Genomic DNA, 21,585 nt, shown 5'->3' with positions numbered 1-21,585 from the left:
TCTATTTTAAGAGCCAATTATTGAATGTATTGGTTTTACACAAGAATTTAAAAAAAAAATAGCTGTCATATTAATTTGTACTTAAAATGTTGTCTTTGAATATTAGTTAAGATGTTAACATAACCTTAAACATTTTTTGTTATTTTGTTTTCATAAAAAATGTATTATTTTAAAAAACTTGAAAGACTCCACTATTGCTATTATTACTTAAATTATCATTTTCTGAACTTAATGAAATTTAAAATTATTTAAAAGTAGTAATTATTAATTTATAGTAATTAAGTAGTAAATTTTTCTAACTAGTTTAAGTTATTTGTTATCTTAAAATAAAAAATAATGATGCTAAGTTTAAATAAATTTTATAATGTAAGTGAATTTGAGTAACTAAGTTAAGTTACACATTTTCATGATAATAATATTAAGTTAAGTTAATAGTTATGTTGCTTTTTTTATGTATAACATTAATACAGTAACATATTCCTATAACAAAATTGTTTTTTTTTTTTTGTTATGGAAAGACTATATAATATACTAAAAATAATTTTAAGAAAAAAACCAAGTCATATAAAAGTTACAACTATTTACTTATCTACTATTCCATTTTTTTTTTTTAACTAGTTAAGTTAAAAGTTTTTTTGAAAAAGTAACTTGTAACTTATTATTAACTTGCAATTCACATAATGAATTGCAAATTCCTTGGTTTAAGGTTTTCAAATTGTTGCTTGTTACTGAATGATAATAATAATATTATCATTGCTTAATAAATGTAGCCATGAATAATATTTTATTGTTTTGCCCAGTATGTCTTTCCATGATAGAGATTAAAGTGGCTATCATGTTTTTTTACCATGTTGTGTGGTTTATTCAGCCATTCAGCATTCAGTTGATTAATATTTAATTAGGTTGCTGGTAGGTTAGGTTTTAAATAACTTCGGTCGATCTAAGTCATTGAAGATTTGAAGATTTGAAGATTTGAAGATTTGAACTTTGCAAAAATAAAATATGATGTGCCAAATCCATTCACGTCATCGGCAAGAGTTTAAACGACGCCTGGAACGCGTTCAACCGGCTCTGGATCGTGTCAAGTTAATGCTGCGTAGTGCTTGTTCATCGACTTTGTTAAATTCTCAGTTTTATGTGTCGGGAGAATGCGCGGCCTGGTTAGTCGGTCGCGTTGAAAGATTTAATGTTATTGACATTTTCGCCTTGGGATATAAACCATCAGAATTTAAATTTCCTTACAAGGCAACCTACACGGAATCTAACCTCTATACAATCAATAAAACCACGGTGATCAATTTCAGTACCGACGGTACCGATAACAAACCACCTGTACAGGTAATATTCTCGTGGTTCGATTTTTCGGTTGTATCAGTTTTCATCAATCTATTCGAAACTAGTTTAATTTTCACGTACGATTGCCTTTGCGACTACTGGATGTGTACGGTGACGAATAATGGCTGCCTTCAACATGGTGAAGTCAAGTATCCGATTTTGTTCAATCAGTCTACACTCGATAAAGACACCCTTAGGACTTTTCGAAGACTACAGACTAAATATAAGAAATTTCGAAAACGGGCTTATGACGTTTTGCCACGTAATTATAACGATTATGTTGGCAAAATGGCTATCGAACCCAGCCGTATTAACAAGTTCTCGATGCGCCTGTTTCCGACAATAGCTACCAATCAATATAAGTCTCGAGATTTGGCCATGTCTTTCTGTGATTATATTTACTGTTTATTCTGTAAGCGTCGCGAACAGTTGGCCATCAAGTATGTAGCGTTATGGAAACATAAGACATATGCACCGCCCAACGGTTATGGTTACAAGATTGCCCAAGCTCGTTTTCTAACATATCACCCTAAGTTTAGTGACAAGCACAAAGATGATGCCTACATTATCAATTACTGTAAATGTACAAATATACCGCCAGCACCATTATGAGTATTTTCAGAAATGCCGAATAAGCACAGACCATCAATGTTCCAGGGGTATGGAATTTAGATGTCTGTCTTCTTCCAATTTGTATTAACTGTTTTTTTTTTTTTTTCTTAGAGCATATAGAACGGATGGTGATTGAAGGCAGACCCTATTGTATTCCAATTTTAAGAAAGGCTGATAGCATGGCACTTGCAGAGCGTACATTTTACCATGAATATTTACCCACATTGGGCTTAAAACAGTTTTCACTAAAACTGAATTCCAATATTATTGAGTGATATCAAAAAACAACTAGAAGCAAGAACTGTATTTTTATGTTATTTTGATTTAAAAAACATGTACTTATTTAATCAATAGTTTAATGATAAACTTAAAATTAGATAAGATGCTTTTAAAAATTATGTATCAACATATTAACAGTAATTTATATTTTAATTTTTTAATGATATTATTGGTTTTTTTTTTTGCTTTTAAACTATTCAATTTACCTCTATAATTTATAAGTTCACTATTGTGCCTATAACTTATCCAATCACTGTTAATATATGTAGTTGTATCCACATAATATTATATTGGTTGTATCTTATAGCAACAACTTTTCATTTTTGTTTATTTGTAAAAATAGTTTAATTATTGTACCTTTTTTCAAATAAAATCTGAACATTACAAAGAATGTAAATTAAAAATTAACTGAACAACATTTTTTAATAACAAAAATTAATACTTATACGAGTAAAATGAATTATTAATATTACTTTCACCATCTGACACCCATGTATCTGAAATATATTTTTTATGAAGTCACATAAATATAAATTTCCACAACTTTGACCTCCTAGTTATAATACTCAGGGTATGCGTTTTAATGTCTCAATTTATGTATATTTTTATTTTACAATTTGTTTTTAATTTTCATTAAAAATTGTACATTTTAATACAAATGAGATGATTTTATTTTTATTTATTTTTAAGGTGTAGTTATTATTAGTTCATATTTTTCACAACTTAACTCACACATTTTATTTTTTTTTTCTTACGAGTACAATTTTTACAAACTCATATTTTATATATTTACCAATATTTGTTAGTACATTTGTAATCTTTCCATCCAATACTAGTATACTGTTATGTGAGGTATATGGCTTTTACTTTGACTAGTTTGGTATAGCTTAAATAATTTCATAAATTTTTTTTATAATATTTAGTTTCTTTCTGAAATTTTTATTTTCCAAAATAATAAATTTTCTTTGCTTTTCTTATTATTACGTATACAAATTTAACAAGCATCCATAAATGGTGAATTGGTAATCTTAATTTTAAAATTAAGTTAGTATGGTATTTCTTAAGTTTTAGATACCCATTTTTCATTTGATTACCAATCTAAGATATAAATTGTATTACATTGATTTAGAAATCTTCACAAATTAAGCTTGATGATTTTCATTCTAAAAAGATATCGATTAAAATCAATAACAGAGTTATCTAGATATATTATCAGTTAGGTGTAATATACCGAATATAGATAATATAAAATTAATTAATTGATAATATAAATATTATTTCAGTTTCTATAATACAGTTCTATTGCTCTGATCATTTAAACTAATTCTTATGCATATGAATACGACTACTAATAGATTTAAAATGAATATACCTTGTTAAATCGAAAAACATATCATTAGATATCATTGTCTTGATTATGAAATCGCTACACTCACGACTCACATGTGTTTTCTCCGTCTTACAAATGTAAAACATCAAAAACTGTTTTACGCGGGAAAAACCGATAAGGATACAATCGTAATGAAGACTGTGAAATATTGTTTTTATTTGTTCGATATCGTAGCTACAAAAAATAGTTATTCATGTTTGATAAACACAAAATTAATGGATTTTAAAACAATAAGAACATTTTTTTTATAAATGATTTCAAAAAAATAAAAATGGTATTAATGTTCTCAACTGTACATTTGTAAGACAAAACCTGTGGGTGTAACGTCCTTTTAAAATTATAACATAAAAAAACTAGTTATAATTTTGATAGAAAGTTGTACAAGCTACAAGCATGTTTAGTCTTTACATTTTACATTTGTTTTTTAATGTTTGATAGTTTCTTTTGCCAATACTGCCAGTTTTTCACTGAGTTTGACCCAAACAGATTTATTTTTTATTCTTATTAGTTGGTACTTTCTACCCCATGTGGCATAATACAGATTATAAAGCAAAACTAGTACACAGAAGACAGACAATCTTACACTAAGAATGTCTGAGAGGAAAATAATAGTTCAGCGGGTGCAACAGAAAAGGAACAAGGTACTTAGTAAATAATACTTAATTTCATACAATGTAAATAGCAATATGTTTTAATTACTAAGTCTTGTTTTCAAGTCACAGATTCATAATTAATATTATAAACACAATTATTTTAGTTATTATTATTTATTTATCCATTCCATATTTGAAATTATATCTAAAAAATATTTTAAATGGACCCCGACCCCTTCATAAAATAACATAGGCAATTTAACATTTGGTTTTGCGGCTACCTTATCAGGGGAAGTGATTAGTGATAAGTGCAATACCTACCTATCTTCAGCATCTACAATCTTCATTATACCTATTAATGACCTAAACTTAATAGTTTATTCAGTATTTTCGCAAATATAAATGATTACATTAACTATATTACCATAATTATATCATAATAACTTTAATTGCTCGCCATACAAGCTATTGAGACGAATAAAAATGTTTTCGCGAAGAACCGTTCAGATATGTAGTTCCAAATGAACTACAGTCATATGCATTTGTATAGAAACAACTATGGTATATCTAAGATGCTACTATAAATATTATTATATAACTTTGTTGAGCATTTTTCTCGTATTGTGTTTAAATGTCTATTTAGTGTTTTTTTTTTTGAAAGACGAATCGCCCATAGCAGTAAGTAAACCTTTGAAACTTTATCAATTTAAATTATTATCACTGGTCTATATACTATTTCTATGTTATATTATTTTAATTTCAAATTTGCATAATATGTTACAAGTTAGGTTAATCAACATCAACACATTATTTTCTATTAACTACTCTTAATATTTATCTCTTAATAATAGAATAAGTTTTACCATATAATTACAATATAATAAAATATAAAATTGATACCTACTTATCGAGCTATTTATTCATTTAAGTATTTTGTTCCATAATATATTACATAATATACAAACACTTAATTACTTACTTAACTACAATCTATTATTGATTCTTAATAATTTTAGTTTGTACAGTACGATTTTGGTTACACATTTTAAGTTCAAAGTGTTCTACCAGTTTAAATTTCACAAATCGACTATAATATATAATAATGTTCATTTCAACTATTCATTTACCTAATATGCAGGTACCTATATAATATTGAAAAAAATAATTGTTTTTTATTTTATCAAAATAGAATATTTTGAAGATATCTTGTATATTATAATATACGTAGATACTTGCTTAAAAGTACCCATACTAAATGTTTTTTGTTTTGTTATTAAATTATTTATGTTCTACTGAATTTTTTAATTTTAGACACCAGCTGTAATAAAATATAATGCAACGTACTTTGCTACTCAAAATATTTTGAATTCATTGAGTAAACTCGACAAAGAATATGATATTCCAGTTCCTACTAGTCAGTCAAGTGTTTTAAGAGAACTTAATATACTCTTAAGTAATTTGAAATTAAAGATCAATGGTGATATCGATTTATTTGCTGCTACTATCAAAGTAAGTACCTACCTATTAAATTTTCTTTCCAATATTACCAGTGTGTGGAAACAACTTATACTTATATCAACTAATATCTAGTAGATTGTGAATTATGAATGTTTACAAAATTCATATTTTAAAGAAAATCGAATAATTGCAATGAAATTCCTTTTTTTAAAATGTATTTATAATATTATTATTATGTTATTTTATCTTTATGCTGATACCCATAAAATTATTCAAATTATTAAACAATATTTAAGATTTTGTTTTTTGTATCTGAGTACAGTTTTAAACCCAGTTTTAAAAATATGTGGCATGGTATTTACTAAATTTGGTATATTTTATACATGTTAAGACTTATGTGATATAATTTAAACTGGATGTTCATCATATTTATCGATAATATTTTTAAGGATAACAGAGAGGAAACAATTTTTACTTGGATAACAATTTAAATTTCAAACGAGGTAACATAAAAAAACAAAAATAAAATGAATATTTTTAAATATATTTTATATCACATTAATTGTGTGTATTAACCTGGCTTTATTTCAATACATTTGGTATTCAAATACCCTAGTAGTGATTATATTAAATATTATATAGTTGACGGTGTTTTGTTTTATAATTCATTTTATTGTAACAGATGATTTAATTTGACATGACATTATTGCTTATTATTATGTAAGATTTTACTATTACAAAGGTACATAAAAACAGATTTTTTTAAAATTATTTATACCCTACTAAATATTTTACTCAAAGACTTATAAAATAATAATTTAAATAAATTACCAAATTAATGTATTTTTATTTATTTTAAGAATATAAACTGGAATGTATTCATGAAAATAAAAGTGAAAACAAAAAATTATATTTTGTATGCATTGAAAAAATTCAATTTTCAAGTAAAATTTCCAAATACTGAATATTACTATAAAATTATATATAGCTTACCTTAGTTTCAAAACATTTATATGATGGCTTCCAAACAGTGTAGGTCTACTGATATTTGTAATTTTGCTGGTAATCAAATTAACTCTATTTTTATTTTATTAACTCTAATTAACTATTTGTAAGAAATTAAGTATTTGTGGATTTCAGTTTCAACTATACACAAGTCTTTTATGTATCCTAAATATTGAAAACTGCATTCAGACATAAAACAATATTGCAACAAATTGTATTTCAGTTTTTACCACTCTGTAGAATCTATTATATAAAATAATATTGCATACTCTAAATTCTTATAAAGTTTTTAAGAAAGCAGCACTGGCTCTCAAAATTGACTTACCAATGGATTTTTTATTGTCAATTTTGATTTTATCTTAAATTTGACATTTTGTAAACTACTAAATTATTAATTACAATTTTGTTTTCATTAATTTATTAACTACATACTGTCAAACACACAAATATTTCTTTGGTAAATTGAGAATCACTATTCTTACCCTGGTACCATTTTGTAAAATTTCTTAGATGTGGTAATTCATTCAAAAATTGCGTTTTACAAAAGTAGGTATACTCGTAAGCTTTAATGTAGTAAAACTGAAATGTAAAAGCAAATTTCTTGTACACATCAGAATATGGGACTTTCATACCTTCAATTTTCTTTTTACAATGCCATCTAAACTTCTACAAGTCATCAACTAAACAACATAGGTATGAACTATAAACATGTTGTTTTTAAATTATTTAATGAACCTACATAGTAGTATTCATGGACTCATGGTATTGCAGTATATTATATTAAGTAAACATATTTTTTTTAAAAATTATTAATAATAATGTGCTTCAGAGTCTTATTGTTAAACATTTATGGTTGAATAGTATTATAATTAGTAAAAATACAACATCTTTTAAAAAGCCTTTGGATATGCTTGAAGAGAGAATTTTATCTAAGTAAATACAAACAATCAATGTTATTGCTGCTTAAAATGTACAGTTAAATGGAATTATAATAAGTAAATAAATAAAACCATATTTAAATACTAATTTATATGATACTATGATTAAATTAAAATTGTGAGTGTATAATTATAAAGATTTAATAACCATAATCCATGTGTTTTCTCCGTCTTACAAAAGTACAATATACCACTTTTGAGTTTAACAGAACTCATTTTGTGTTGCTTATTAAAACTAACAATACAAAATAGGTTTTGTTTACAGTAGATTGATTTGTTATACAATTTCATACAGTTAATTAAAAAATAAAAGCACAGATAATATTCTTAATTTCAAATTTGATTATAGGAAAATTTATTGCAATTTTAAATTTAACAAAAAAAGTTGAATTCTGCTGAATGCAAATTTATATAAGAGTATAAAAAATAAATATAATTACGCCAATACTATTATCAGGCATCAATGAATTAGAGGTTGATAATCTTATCAAATAAAAATTTTTTTATATTATATCTAAAATGTTGTATTTTGAGTATGGAAAAGTAAAATTTTAAAATGTATTATTTAAATCAATTTTACAGGTAATGAACCAAAATGGACTCATGCCTCTTTATGGCACACCATATCTCGGATCAACTATAAATTTGTTAAAAACATCAAAAATAATCAAGACATATAATGCTTTTAAAGGAACCCAGCTTAAGTTAATACTTATGTTTGAAAATGAACAAGAAGTCTTATTTAAACCAAAATGGTATGTTAATATTATTTCAGCCTAAAATGTATAGTTTAAATTCTAACGTATATTCATGCAATTCAAACAATTATTATTTTTAAAGAGTTTATATGCTAGTCTTTATTAATTGTATGATTATGTTTAAGGTATCTAGAGTCTGAAGTTATTGAAGGAAGTGTGTATGCTGGTAAAGATCGTTATAATGGCGAAATAATAGCATTTTATATTTCTCTTATTCTTGGATTTCCACGAGTTCCAATCGTGGTGAAACGAATCTTAGACTCCACAGAATTGCACGAAACAGCAAATATTGGATTAAAAAAAACAATGTATATCAATTGTAAGTTACTCTCTATTTGTATTTGTGAAGCAAATAACTATATTGTACACAAATATATAATTTAACTAGGTATAAAAATAAAATAAACCCATATACCCATATATCTATTTAGTTTTTTTTTTCATTACACATAAACTGAAATAACTTAATAAATGTAATATTATTTTAGATTCTGAGCAGAGCGATGAATGTATTGATTTTACAAGGATGTGTGCTTATATTTAATTATTTATTTTTGTATCTGTTATCACGGTTTCTTGTAGTCAAAGTGCTTCAATTTTCTTCAACAGCAACTTTTCTGGTAGGAAAGTGAATCTAGTTAGTGCAATCGGGAATTCCAAATAGTTTTCAAAAGCAACAGGAAAAACAAACAAAAAATTAATTAAAAAAGGGAATTTTTTTCTCAAAACCAGTTTTTGAAAAAAACGATTTTGGGTTTTAGTGTAACTCAAACAAAAATGACGATAGATACATGAAATGTTCACTTAATATTTGTGTAAGCATTGTCTATACACCTTAAAATTTACAAATATTTTGATTTGTATTGAACTATTTATAGGCATATGAAATTTTCGATTATTATTTGTTTTTTTTTAAACTAGTCGATAAAAAAATTTTTCGCTTGGTCAAAAAACTTGTAAAAGTAATACAATGTTCCTTGTAAGTTATTGTTAGTTAAAGTTTAAAAAAAAGTTGAGTGTAAATCCACAATATTATTTTTATGAGCGTTTAAACTTAATATTTTTACAAAACTCGTAAAAATTACGAAAAGTAGTAAATTATATTTAGTTAGAAATTCATAAAAAAATTTCTATTAATATCTAAGATACAGAAATTAAATACAATTTTCGTGTCAAGTTTGTCTACCTTTATCAAAAAAAAAAAAATTCTTCCGGAAAGTCAAATTAAATTTTTATGAACGTTTGAAGTTATTTTTTCAACATTTGATATTCACTCTATTTGTCTTGTAGCAATTTTCTATTTTGTTGTAATTCAAAAACGAATAACTGTAAACATTTGAAATTCACACCAAATGTTTATTTCATCAATTCATATACTTGAAACATTTTCAAAATATTTGACTCGTTTTAAGCTGTTGACGGAATTTTTTTATATAAATGTCAATAAAATTGTATTGGTTGGTTTAAAAAAGCATGAAAATTTAATACAAGGCTCTTGATAACTTGTTACAATAGCAGTTGAAAAATATTTAAAATACATAAACACAATTTTTTTATAAGCATTTAAAGTTTAAATTTTTACAATGTATATAGCTAAGGATTAAAAATTTATAACAAGGTTCCACTTAAGTAGTTTTTTCTGTAACTAAGAAATATATGAATACAGTGATTTTTTACAGACATTGTAAGTTCAAATTTGGACAAAATTGCATATTAATGTAAAGATAACGACTAATTTTGTTTTATCCTTTAAATTCGGTTTCAAAACAGCTAAATTTTACATAGGTATATTTAATATTTTTCCAGCATCACTGATTATTTAAGAATAATGTTAGCTCAACTTACCGGCTACCATATCAATAATAAGTAATAACTATATAAAATATCCTAAACTGATATATCGTCTTCGCTCAGAATTGTTTTTCGTGTACAATGATTTGATATGATTGAATTCAAATATAATACCATCCATTACAGCGACCCCTTGGACACCTAGACACCTAATGTACAGTAGAGCAACAGCCACTTACCCACTTTTTAGTTATAAATCTTATTTATATAAACTGTCATTGTAATTTATTGCTTTCATTTTGAACTTAATAAATAACTTTTTTTGGGGCGATAAGCAACAACCAAGGAGACATGTGTCTATGGCAAATGTTATTATTGTAAACGTGAAGATCCAGTATGTACAAAAAGTGAACGTCTAGAAGGAGCCGCAATATTTCATCTGCCATCAAATATTAAGCTTAAACAACATTTGCATCCTTGGAGGAGGACATATATTGAAAACAAAAGAGCCAGGTTTAAAATCTTTTTTTTAAAACTTAAATTGTCTTTTTCTGGACAGATATTCAAAAACCTATCAGACTATCAACATAATTTATTAATAGTGTATAATTATATAAATTAATAAAAGTAAAACTCAATCTCATTTTTTTTAATAATAATTGATTAAAAAAATATGACTTTCAATAATTATTGAATAAAATAGTTTTATTGTCACAAAGTGAATGGTTATTAAATGAGTGTTGACTGTAATCAGAAACTTAACAGAGACACAGAGTTTATTACTATTACAATTAATTAATTACATACCATAATTAATAAATGGTATTACTTATAAGTTATAACTTATTATTTATTTATCTATACCTACATATTTATTGAATACTTTTTAAGTAAAAAATTAAGCCAAGTATTGAATTTCTTTAATCATTTGTTTCAGATGGGAAGACGATAATAATTACTGTGATAGTATTAAATCTAACTATAATCCTGAAAGAGTCTTAGACTTTGTTGATGTATCTATTTTTGATTTTATTATTGGAAACGGAGATCGACATAGATATGAAGTTGTGGAACAATTTAATAATACTATTCTTCTCATAGATAATGGAAAAAGGTATTAAACTTTCATAATTATTAATTTTAGCTGTTTGAAACCAGGAATGTTATAAGTTAAAATAAAATATCTAAATCAGCTTTTTCTAACTGTTTACAATGACTGAATAAAAAACATTTTATCAACGTCTTTCACAAAGAAAAACGTAACTCAATTTTACAATTTTTTTTTTTATGTTTAGTTATCCTTTTTTACTTGAAAATTAAAAAAATTATCTTTAAGTTCACAAAGTCTGAGTTTATTTCATTTTTTAATGGTGTTGCATGCAATTTTTAAAACTTAATGATACTACTTATCAAAGGTATTTTTAAAGAAAGCAAAAATACTATATTATTGTTAAACTTCCTTGCCGGTTGCAAAATGCTAATATTTTTATATCATTGCCTTATTAAAATGTTTATAACTGAGTAATAAAACCCCTGAAAAGATCTAATATTGTTGTGTGATTTCATTCTTATTTTAACATAAAATAGAAAAGTTGGGTGAAATTTGAGGCGTTATCCATTACCACACTAATATGCATAATACGTATAGGATTAAACTCCACACAAATTTAGTTGTATGTTCTTCACCTGTCAAAAAAAGTCATAACTCGGAATTTGGACACTCAAATAAATTCTTTAAAATTGTTGGGCACTTTTATGCTTTAACTAACCTTTCAGTGGTACATAAAACTGCAAAACTCTTTCAATAGCAAGCATTAGTGTGAGTCATCTGGTTTTACTGTAGCCCAGTAATTTCTGATACTCAGTTCCAGCCACCTCACAAATTGTATTTTTGTTAATTCTATCACATTTGAGTGTCTCAAAGATTCTCCAGGGGACAACCGGACGTATGGTCACCCTATTATATACATCTACTATATATATTTTTTTTTTTTTTATTAATCGAAAAAGACCCAAATACACATATTATTATTGAGTAACATTTTCGATTATCTTTCTCCTTTAAGCAAAGCTTGTGTTGGAGAAAGAGAGTTATTATATAATATATGATTCAATTTTTTAAAAATTATAGAATTTACAAGATATATAGTAAAAGTTCTAAGTACATATAAAGCTAAATATACAAATAAAGTTTAGAAATATTATCAAGAAAAGGTACATGATAAGAATGAAATATAAAATAAACATATTATATTAGCTTAAGATACACAAATAAAACCTCAAAGATTAATATTTATAAAGCTGAGACATAAAAATAAAATTATAGCGACTCATTATTTAACTCAAGAAATAAATATTTATATACCAAGCCTTTAATATTAATCCTTTCATCCCCAAGTATTTTTTTTTTAAATTCAAAAGGCATAGAATTGAAAAACGTTGGTCCAAGATAATCTACAAAACACTGACCAAAAGATTTATTTGTATAATTAACAGTCAAATCAAATCTCCTCAATTCTCTTTTATTGCTTAACTCTTTATGATATTTATCTAAGTTAAATTTCTTAACCAAGTGCATAATAACAATTTTTTTATACAAAAACCTTATTGGCAATACACCAAGTTCTTTATAGTTTGCTTTCGTAGATCCTTCTAGAGTGAATTTATTTAGGCAAATTCTGACTATATTATTTTGATTTACTATTAGTGCATTTAATATGTTATCCCGAAGGCCACCCCATACCAATAGACCATATTGGAAATTTGATTGATATAGTGCAAAATATACTATTTTCATTGTTTGTTTAGGTACAATGTTTTTGAGTTTGATCAATTTAAATGTAATAAAACGTAGCTTTCCTAATAAATTGTTAATATGAAAATTCCATTTTAAGTTGTTATCAAATATAACACCCAAATAACGAATTTTACTAACTATTTTAATTACTTTACAGTTTTCCTGATTACATATTTTATTATTGACGCAGCCATGTACTGCTATAATATTGAAGTTACAATCTGTTTTATTAATTGAAAATGTCATAAACACAGTTTTATCAACATTCAGGGATAGATTTTTATTGTTTAAAATGTTTATTATCTGATTGAAACCTCTGCAGGCTTTCTCATATACCCCATCCCATGATTTGTGTGAGAATAGAAGACAAGTGTCATCTGCATAAGTAATTATCGACCTATTAAAATTAATATCACAAATTTCGTTAATATATATTATAAATAGAATGGGTCCAAGAACACTACCCTGAGGTACACCACTCTTAATTCCATATGTGTTACCATTTACTTCATTTATTTTCACCGACTGTTTTCTATTATGCAAATAGCTTCTAATCCAATTTAAGCTCGAATTATTAATTCCAAAGCTAGGTAGTATGTTTAATAAGATTTGATGATTCACTGTATCAAAAGCCTTGGCTATATCTAAAAATATTGCTAATGATTTATTGCTATTATCTAGATTACTGTATAGAAATTGAGTGACTTTATAAAGAGCATTTTCAGTACTTAACCCCGGTCTAAAGCCATACTGGTTTTTTGATATTAAGTTATTTTTTTCTAAGAACTCAATCAGTCTGGCTTTGATAATTTTTTCAAATATCTTAGAAAAATTGCTCAACATGGATATTGGCTTATAGTTGCTCATAATCGATTTATCACCATTTTTAAACAAAGGTTTAACATCAGCTACTTTTAAGGTATCAGGAAAAATACTTTGTTCAATACTTAAGTTATATATATAAACAAGAGGATTCACTACCAATTTACTAATACATTTTAACATTTTTACGGACACTTTATCCAATACGGACACATATATAGATGGTATTTTTAATTATTTTTATGTAAAACACAGATTTTTGATTTTTTAATTTGGAATGTGTATTTTGAAATTGAATTCTATATTTTTAGGTTCTGAGAGAAGCGATAAATGTATTGATTTTACAATGATATGTTTTTTTGTTTCTTTCATCACCTTTTGGGGCAGTATAATTGCATAGACTTTCTTCAACAGCATTTTTCCTGGTAGAAAAGTGAATCCAGTTGGTACTTTTGGTGGGTTAAAAGTTAAAAATTACCTATAGTTTTTAAAAAAAATTTTTTCAGGTTATTTTCAAATTTGGACAAATTACATTTTATTAAGGAACTAAGAATGATGATTCAAGTTATTTTGTTGTAATTTAAAAATATTATTTGTAGGTACTTAAAACTTTTAGAGTATATTATTGTATTTTATACACTCAATGACTTTTCAAATGAATTTTTTTTTGCAAAAATGAATTTAATCTAGTGTACTACTAATGTAGTAGTAAAATAAATTACTTTAATCACAATAATATCATGAAATATACTAAATTACTTAGTATTATTATAGCCTGACAAACTGTTTTCGCTCAGAATCGTTTGTGTATACAATGATTTTGAATCATTGAATTCAAATTTAACACCATCCATTACAGTTATCCACTTGAAACGTACTGTACAGCAGAGCGACATTACACTTACCCACTTTTTATATTTCAATTTATATACGTTTTTATAAACTTGTGTGATATACTATTGTTATGTGTGGTTTCAGGCTTTATATTTTTTATAAACCTGTGCGGTATCATACCATTTTTATGTGCGTTATTAGATCATGTTTGTGCGGTGATGAAAAGCTCTAGAAATTTTGATAAATAAGGTGTCCTTTTAATGTATAGATTTCTCAGATTCCCAAAGTTTAGTGTGGGGAACAGAATACAGTGAAACCTGTCTTATGCGAACCCTTGATAAAACGGAATCCTTTTCTGTGCGGAAATTTATTATGGTCCCGGCAGATTTCTATAATTTAACATAGGATTAAACCCTTGATAAAACGGAACCTGTCTAACTTAAAACGGAAAGCTATTTATTGGTCCCTCAAATCATATGCACCTCATATACACCGAAAAAAAACATCATAAAATGAACAAAAATATTTTTGATACCCACATATATTTTGCTTATAAACAATAATTAAGGTCAGCGATTAATAAGTGTCGACAGATAAGTACATTTTATCTTGAATCTACACACAAGGCGAGGATCTAGAACATATTTGGGGGGGGGGTCTTAAATAAAATTAAAAACGCTATCGGCGAAACAATGCATTTTATCGGTTGTCGAAAATAGATATAATAGACAATTCACCAGAGTCTAAGGGGGGGCATGGCCCCTTGCCCTCCCCCCCCTGGATCCGCGCCCGTATACACATCAGTACTTATTATTGTCACCGTAGTCGTGCCTGTTGTTTCGTATCGTTGTATTTGCTCTCATAATGTCTTCAGAGATTTGTTTAAGTTTAGGCCTATGATATTTTTTATTATTAGCCGGAAAATGTTACAACCTTAATCATGCGGAATATTATAACTCTATATTACGGAATTTTCCTTTTTATTCAGTTGTATGGAAACCTGCCTAAAACGGAAATTTTTATTTTTCCCATGCAATTCCGCACAAGACAGGTTTTACTGTACCAATAAGTGATTTTTATCATACTACGTCTAATATGTTATATGACATGCCTACTGGTACTGTTTCTTAGTATTGCTATTTAAGAGAACACTGCACCCGCATGTGTTGTCTCCATCTGCTTGGGAAAGAACCAAGAAGTCTACTGTCATAACAAAGACTGTGAATTTTTGTTTTTATTTGTTCAATATCGGAGCTACAAAAAAAGTTATTCAAGTTTGATAAACACAAAATCAATGAATTTTAAAACAATGAGAACTTTTTTTTATAAATGATTTCAAAAAAATAAAAATGATATTAATTTTACAGATAATGTTCATAACTATATTGTATATATATTTGGAGCCTTAACTATCACTATATATAGCTTGAGTTGTGACAGTAACACTTTTTTGTTTTTTTTTTTTAAATTGTAAGACAGATACAACACATGTGCCCTTAAAGATACATAAAGCTTTGCTTGTTTGTATTGATTTTTGTGTTTGGTATTAATAACAATAAAAAATGTTTGTAACAGTTTTGGGAATCCTTACAAAGATCACATTGACATATTGGCTCCACTTTATCAATGTTGCATGTAAGTATAATTATATAACATAACGTATTGGAGTAAGTTCCTAAATATATTGTGATGGTACCATTAAGTTATATAATATGAGATATTTACAATGTGTCTACAATATTTATTGCACATATATATATATTTACTACTCTTTGTGTTTATTTGATTTTATGGACTCAGAATCCGTTTGAAGACATGGGAAAGACTTAAGTCAATTAAAGGTGGAACATTCACAAGTATACTACAAAGTATGTTGGACGTACATGAAACCTTATCTCTTCTTACCCTACCACATTACCGTGCACTCGAGCGGCGACTAAAAATAATTTATGCTACTGTTGTTATGTGTCAAAAAAAATCAGATCTATCAATTCTAAAATGATTTCAATGACATCATTCAAATCCAATATTTTTTTTTCCATTTGTTATTGTCTTACTGTACGTTTGTGTACATAAATTGTAACTATTACACAATGTATGTTGAATCCTGGTCCCAGAGGTACACTATTATTTTGAAATTATATTATAGTATCTGATGTCCATGATTTTGAGAGAGAGATGTGTCACAGAATTATACACTTGCACGATCTTTTAAAATCTTATTAATATAATCATATACAATAGTTGTAAATGTAATGGTAATTAATGCGTTGCTTGGTGCTATTCACTTAAAGACAAAACAAAACTTAGTGGTTGGTACTTACCAAAGGTAGGCAAGTTAATGAAAAAAATATTTTGAGTTAGTAAGTTATGAATGTTACTCTTTTAGTTAATGAAATAGGTTTTATTCAATCTAAGATGAACAAATCATTACTGTAAAAGTTCTTATATGTATGTTGATAAATAATTCAATTTAATACCTAGGTATATAACTTAGTTATTCATTTTTAAATATTAGTAAAAAATCTTATTAATTTTTTATCATGAATCAATCAGCTTTTACTGTCATAATTTGTATACCTTAGGTTTTATTAGACAACTTTACTAAAAGTGCGAATAATATTATGTTTTTTTAGCTTTTACTGATTAGAATTAGTATGCAACTACAATGTACAGTAAATTTTCAACCTTTTAAAAATGTGTTGACTTCAAATACTACTGCTAAAGCTTCTTTATCCACTTTCCTGTAATTTTTTCTGCTAAGTGTCCCAGTCTCCTAGATTCAAATGCTATGTGGTATTCTTACTTACCATCTTTATAAATTTATTTTTGCTTACAGTTCAATTAATTTTGATAAAGGTGTCAAAGCCAGTAGGTATATGGTTCAAAAACTTGTGTCTTACGGCCTACAGGAATAATTCTCACTCCCTGTCTAATAGTCCGATTTTGTTAATATTCTTTTTGTTTAGATAAAGAGAACATTAAAGTCTGATTTTCAAAAAAAATATTATATTTATTTGATTAATGTACAATGTTAGTTATTTTTCTAGCACTATTTAAATAAAAATTTGGGCTTTGATCCAATCTTCAAAAAATTCAAAATGTTTTCTTGATATATATATATATAACAATAATATCGACAAACACTTGCCCAAGGGGTTGGGGGGATTCAAACTCTTCATTGCCTCAATTTTTTTTACCTTTCGCCATGTAAACTCACTAAAACTGATTTGTAAACATGTATAAATAATATTTATACGATTATACGAAATAACGAAAATATAGATACCAAAAGTAGGTCCCCGTGACACCGTCGGTAAAATTGTTGTTTTTAACAATAGACACAGCGCAATATTCCAAAAGTATCTAAAAATGAATGATTTCCCTACGTTCAATAAGTCGTACTTTCTTTAACACAGTTCGTTAGTTATCTAAAACCGTGGTTCATAAAATGTGCAACAAAATTATTGATAACATTGATTAATATTTACTATTTACTAATTTTCGTATTTACCCACTGGCAAACACACATTATTTATGAGGCTTGAATAGTTGAATGCATAGTTTTCAACCTATTCAAAACGTTGTTTACGCCATATATCAAGACTCAATATTTGTGTATTCTTATGAATCATGTTACATGACGTAATTTTTAATAGACGATTATGATTTATTTTTAATTTTAGGGTGGGCCACATAGGCCCTGACTTTTTAAGGTTGGCTTGAGCCTACCCAGGCCCACCCCTGTCGCCTCCCCTGCATATGCTGTAAATCAAAAAACTTGAAGTTAGAAGGATAAAAAATATTTTTAAAAAAAGTTGTTTAGTGTAACGACTTGAAATAATTTAAAACAAATATTTTTTTAAACATTGATACTTCTTGTATAATGAGTGTTCAAAAGTAAATAAACCACCTGGTATTATATGAATTGTACGATATATTCTTTAATAAATGTTTTTTTCTTTTTCTTCATCATTATCAAGTCCTAGTTTTTCTGCAAATACTTCTGGAAACGTATTAAGTATTTGTTATTCCGTATAAATTTGTTTTATATTTTGATATACATATAATATGTTTTATGTTTCAGTAGTTTTTAGTTAACATACTAGTCAAGTGTTCAGTATATTTTACTTATCCATGCTTTATTTGTTTTCACATTAACTGTTATGATTCATGGTTATGATTTTGTTACTGTTTTTGTTTGATATTGAAGTTCTATTCTGTCTCTTTATTTATTTATTTTTTTATTATTGTATAAAAGCAATGCTGACCAAAAATTTTTTATTTTAAATTTATTTATTTCTGTTTGAAAGTACCAAATATAATGTGATGAATCTATTGTTCATGATCTTTTTTATATTTATTAACTATTGTATCTATATTCTATAATATAATGCCTATGTGTATAATTGTAGTGAATTACAACTATATATACCTATTGTTATTTATTGTATTAATTATTGTAATATTATTAATTATTGATAAATTGTTTTTTTATCATTTAAATAAGTTAAAATAAAAAAAAATTGCATTTATAACACTTATAGTTATTACTTACTTATAATACTTTTTTATGCTGGCTAGATATGTTGTGACCAAGTATCGGGTATATTTGGCTTGCGCTGACTGTTGGAACATATTCAAATCAAAATACTTAGAATTATAATAAAGGATTTTCGAAAATTTGTATTTTAAAGGTGTCATGCATAAGGATTTTGAGATTCAAGATGGGAATTGAAAATTTGCTTATATTTATAATAAATGGTTGCCGTTGATTACTCGGTCAGATGTATTAAAATAATTCATCACATTGTCTCGCCTAAAGAAATTGTATTTTAAAACCAATTGTATATCTGTAAAGTAAAATATATACCTAATCAAAAACTAGGTGAAACTCTACAGTTGTTGACCAAAATCTCAGAAATTATTCTTAGAGCTATCCACAAGGAAAAAAAGGCTTTAGCCCCCTAAATAAATTCTTCACACTACACTTATGCCGGTAGTATACTATGATTGTATAATAGTCTCTGTTCCATGCATAGAATCCACGGGACATATGCCGAGTTGCATACTTGCATGAACAGCCACTAGATATTAATTGAATTAATAGTGATCCAACGGCCCCTCAAGCATGATTTAATAGCCCATGAATTTTTTTGGATCCATTAAATTATCTAATTAATTTTTCTCACAACCCAGCAATAATCTCCAAATCAGTCACTTAATTGATATACTTCACTACACAGAGCAATAGTGAATAGAGACATGTGCTTTTTAGTGGAAAGTGATAGGGTCAATCTAATTAATTATTAATATTTAGTTTTTAGATTTGTGTAAAGCGCTATCGACTTTGAAACAAATCTCCTTTTTTTAAAATGTGACAAGCTTTAAATGCGTAGGTACCCAGTACTTATCTAATTCCTGTACATCAGCGGTTCTCAAACTTTTTTTCCGCGTACCACTTATGTCTATTTCCATGTGACCATGTTCAAACACTATTTAAAATATTTATTTATTTAATCTCCGTTCTATCACTTTGTGGCCTTTCGCATACCGGCATGTAGACTTCCGCGTACCACTAGTGGTACTCATACCATAGTTTGAGTACTTCTGCTATAGGTAAATATAGGTGCTTTGCCGCTTTGGTAATAATAAAGTACTTAATAATAAGTATAAAGAAACGCACCACTCTTGAATTTCAAATGATTACTGCCTAATTTCATGGCTAAATTTAGTTATTTAGCCATGCCTAATTTCATAACATATAGTTCTTTGAATAATATGTCATATCATTAAAAAATAGTCTTATCTTAACTACGTCTCATCCTTGACTAAAACAAATTACTTCAATTGGGCTGCTGTTAATACTAAAATACTCAATATTAGGTCAAACACTTGACTGAAATAAAAAAACATTTGACATAGATAGGTACCTAAATATTAAAATGGTATAGTTCTATCACAGCATCATTCAATCTATGAATAAAAAAAAAATAAAACTATAAATGTATATTTCTAATGAAGTAGTACAATTTCAAATTTCCAACAACATAATATGTATAATGTATCCAACAGGATATTTTCAACAAGAATATGATTCCGAACAATTTCAGCATCTAGGCGACCCGAAAAAAGGTTCAAAATAACACTTTTGTAGTTTTATCTTGTATTTTGGATAATCTGTCCTGTATGTACCATATTAAAAAATTATTTCAAAAATGTAATGCAGGTTATCTTATTGTTCAGCATTTTAAAATTTAAACAATGAAAATAAAATCTAAATCACAAACCCTTATTATTTGATTTAAGGTGATTCGATACCGCCATTTGCTGTTTTTGTCTAACACACGCGTGGCATAGCAATTTAGACGTGTTTTTTGCCAAATATACCAATTGATCTAATGAAGCGATAATAAATCTGAAAACAGATTTGAATTTGTCGTTAAGTCTACTTAAAATTGATTTTCCCACATTTTTGATATTATTCCCCAAATTCCTAAAAATGTCATATTAAAAAAGAGCATTTAAAAATGTTTGTATTTCAATTTTCGGAGAAGTTAAAATCAAAAAATCATAAATGTGGGAAAGTCGATTTCAAGTAGACTTGACTATAAATTCAAATCTGTTTTTTGAATTCTTATCGCTTCATAAGATCAATTGGTATATTTGGCAAAAAACACGTCTAAATTACTATGTCACGCGTGTGTTAGACAAAAACAGAAAATGACGGTATCGAATCCCCTTAATTATATTTGTTTCAAGTGGGTAGATTTTGAATATTTTATTTATTTATACGAGGAAAAAAATTGGTGCAGTGAGGAAAAATTTAATTTTAGTTACCAAATGTTTGGTAAGAATTTATATAAGAAATAACACATAACACATAAGTATTTAATTTTATATATTTTATTAATAATTGTTAACATAGGTCTTAATATCCAATATTTCAATATTTTTTCTGATACAAAAGCAC

General features: G+C 26.6%; 2 protein-coding genes across 6 annotated transcripts; both read left to right on the top strand.

The window, feature by feature from the left end:
- Positions 1-778: 778 nt before the first annotated feature.
- Positions 779-2,214, top strand: LOC111028841. Its single transcript, XM_022307605.1, has 2 exons — positions 779-1,994; positions 2,059-2,214. Exon 1 carries the CDS (start codon positions 1,003-1,005, stop codon positions 1,945-1,947), a length of 945 nt encoding a protein of 314 aa, XP_022163297.1. The 5' UTR covers positions 779-1,002; the 3' UTR covers positions 1,948-1,994; positions 2,059-2,214.
- Positions 2,215-3,969: 1,755 nt separating this feature from the next.
- LOC111028529 (glycosaminoglycan xylosylkinase homolog) lies at positions 3,970-18,351 on the top strand. 5 transcript variants are annotated; one of them, XM_022307230.1, is made up of 8 exons: positions 3,970-4,257; positions 5,521-5,718; positions 8,193-8,365; positions 8,494-8,687; positions 10,495-10,672; positions 11,097-11,273; positions 16,188-16,247; positions 16,413-18,351. In XM_022307230.1, the coding sequence occupies exons 1-8, from the start codon at positions 4,207-4,209 to the stop codon at positions 16,612-16,614; spliced, it is 1,233 nt and encodes a 410-aa protein (XP_022162922.1). In that variant the 5' UTR covers positions 3,970-4,206; the 3' UTR covers positions 16,615-18,351. The 5 variants fall into 5 exon arrangements, with proteins under 5 accessions (XP_022162922.1, XP_022162935.1, XP_022162916.1 ...); XM_022307217.1 differs by lacking the exon at positions 3,970-4,257 and adding an exon at positions 4,551-4,887; XM_022307236.1 differs by lacking the exon at positions 3,970-4,257 and adding an exon at positions 5,217-5,347.
- The last annotated feature ends 3,234 nt before the right edge of the window (positions 18,352-21,585 follow it).

The sequence above is a fragment of the Myzus persicae genome, unplaced genomic scaffold (assembly GCF_001856785.1).
Source record: "Myzus persicae strain clone G006 unplaced genomic scaffold, MPER_G0061.0, whole genome shotgun sequence".
Taxonomy (NCBI): Eukaryota; Metazoa; Arthropoda; class Insecta; order Hemiptera; family Aphididae; genus Myzus; species Myzus persicae.
This window is presented reverse-complemented; position numbering and strand designations above follow the sequence as displayed.

Bases quoted from the DNA above. Each gene is read 5' to 3' on its own strand.
- LOC111028841 (XM_022307605.1), top strand. From the start codon at position 1,003: ATGATGTGCCAAATCCATTCACGTCATCGGCAAGAGTTTAAACGACGC.
- LOC111028529 (XM_022307217.1), top strand. From the start codon at position 4,768: ATGGTATATCTAAGATGCTACTATAAATATTATTATATAACTTTGTTG. The intron at 11,274-16,187 runs GTATTAAACTTT...TGTTTGTAACAG, and splicing joins CTCATAGATAATGGAAAAAG to TTTTGGGAATCCTTACAAAG. The intron at 16,248-16,412 runs GTAAGTATAATT...TTATGGACTCAG, and splicing joins CCACTTTATCAATGTTGCAT to AATCCGTTTGAAGACATGGG.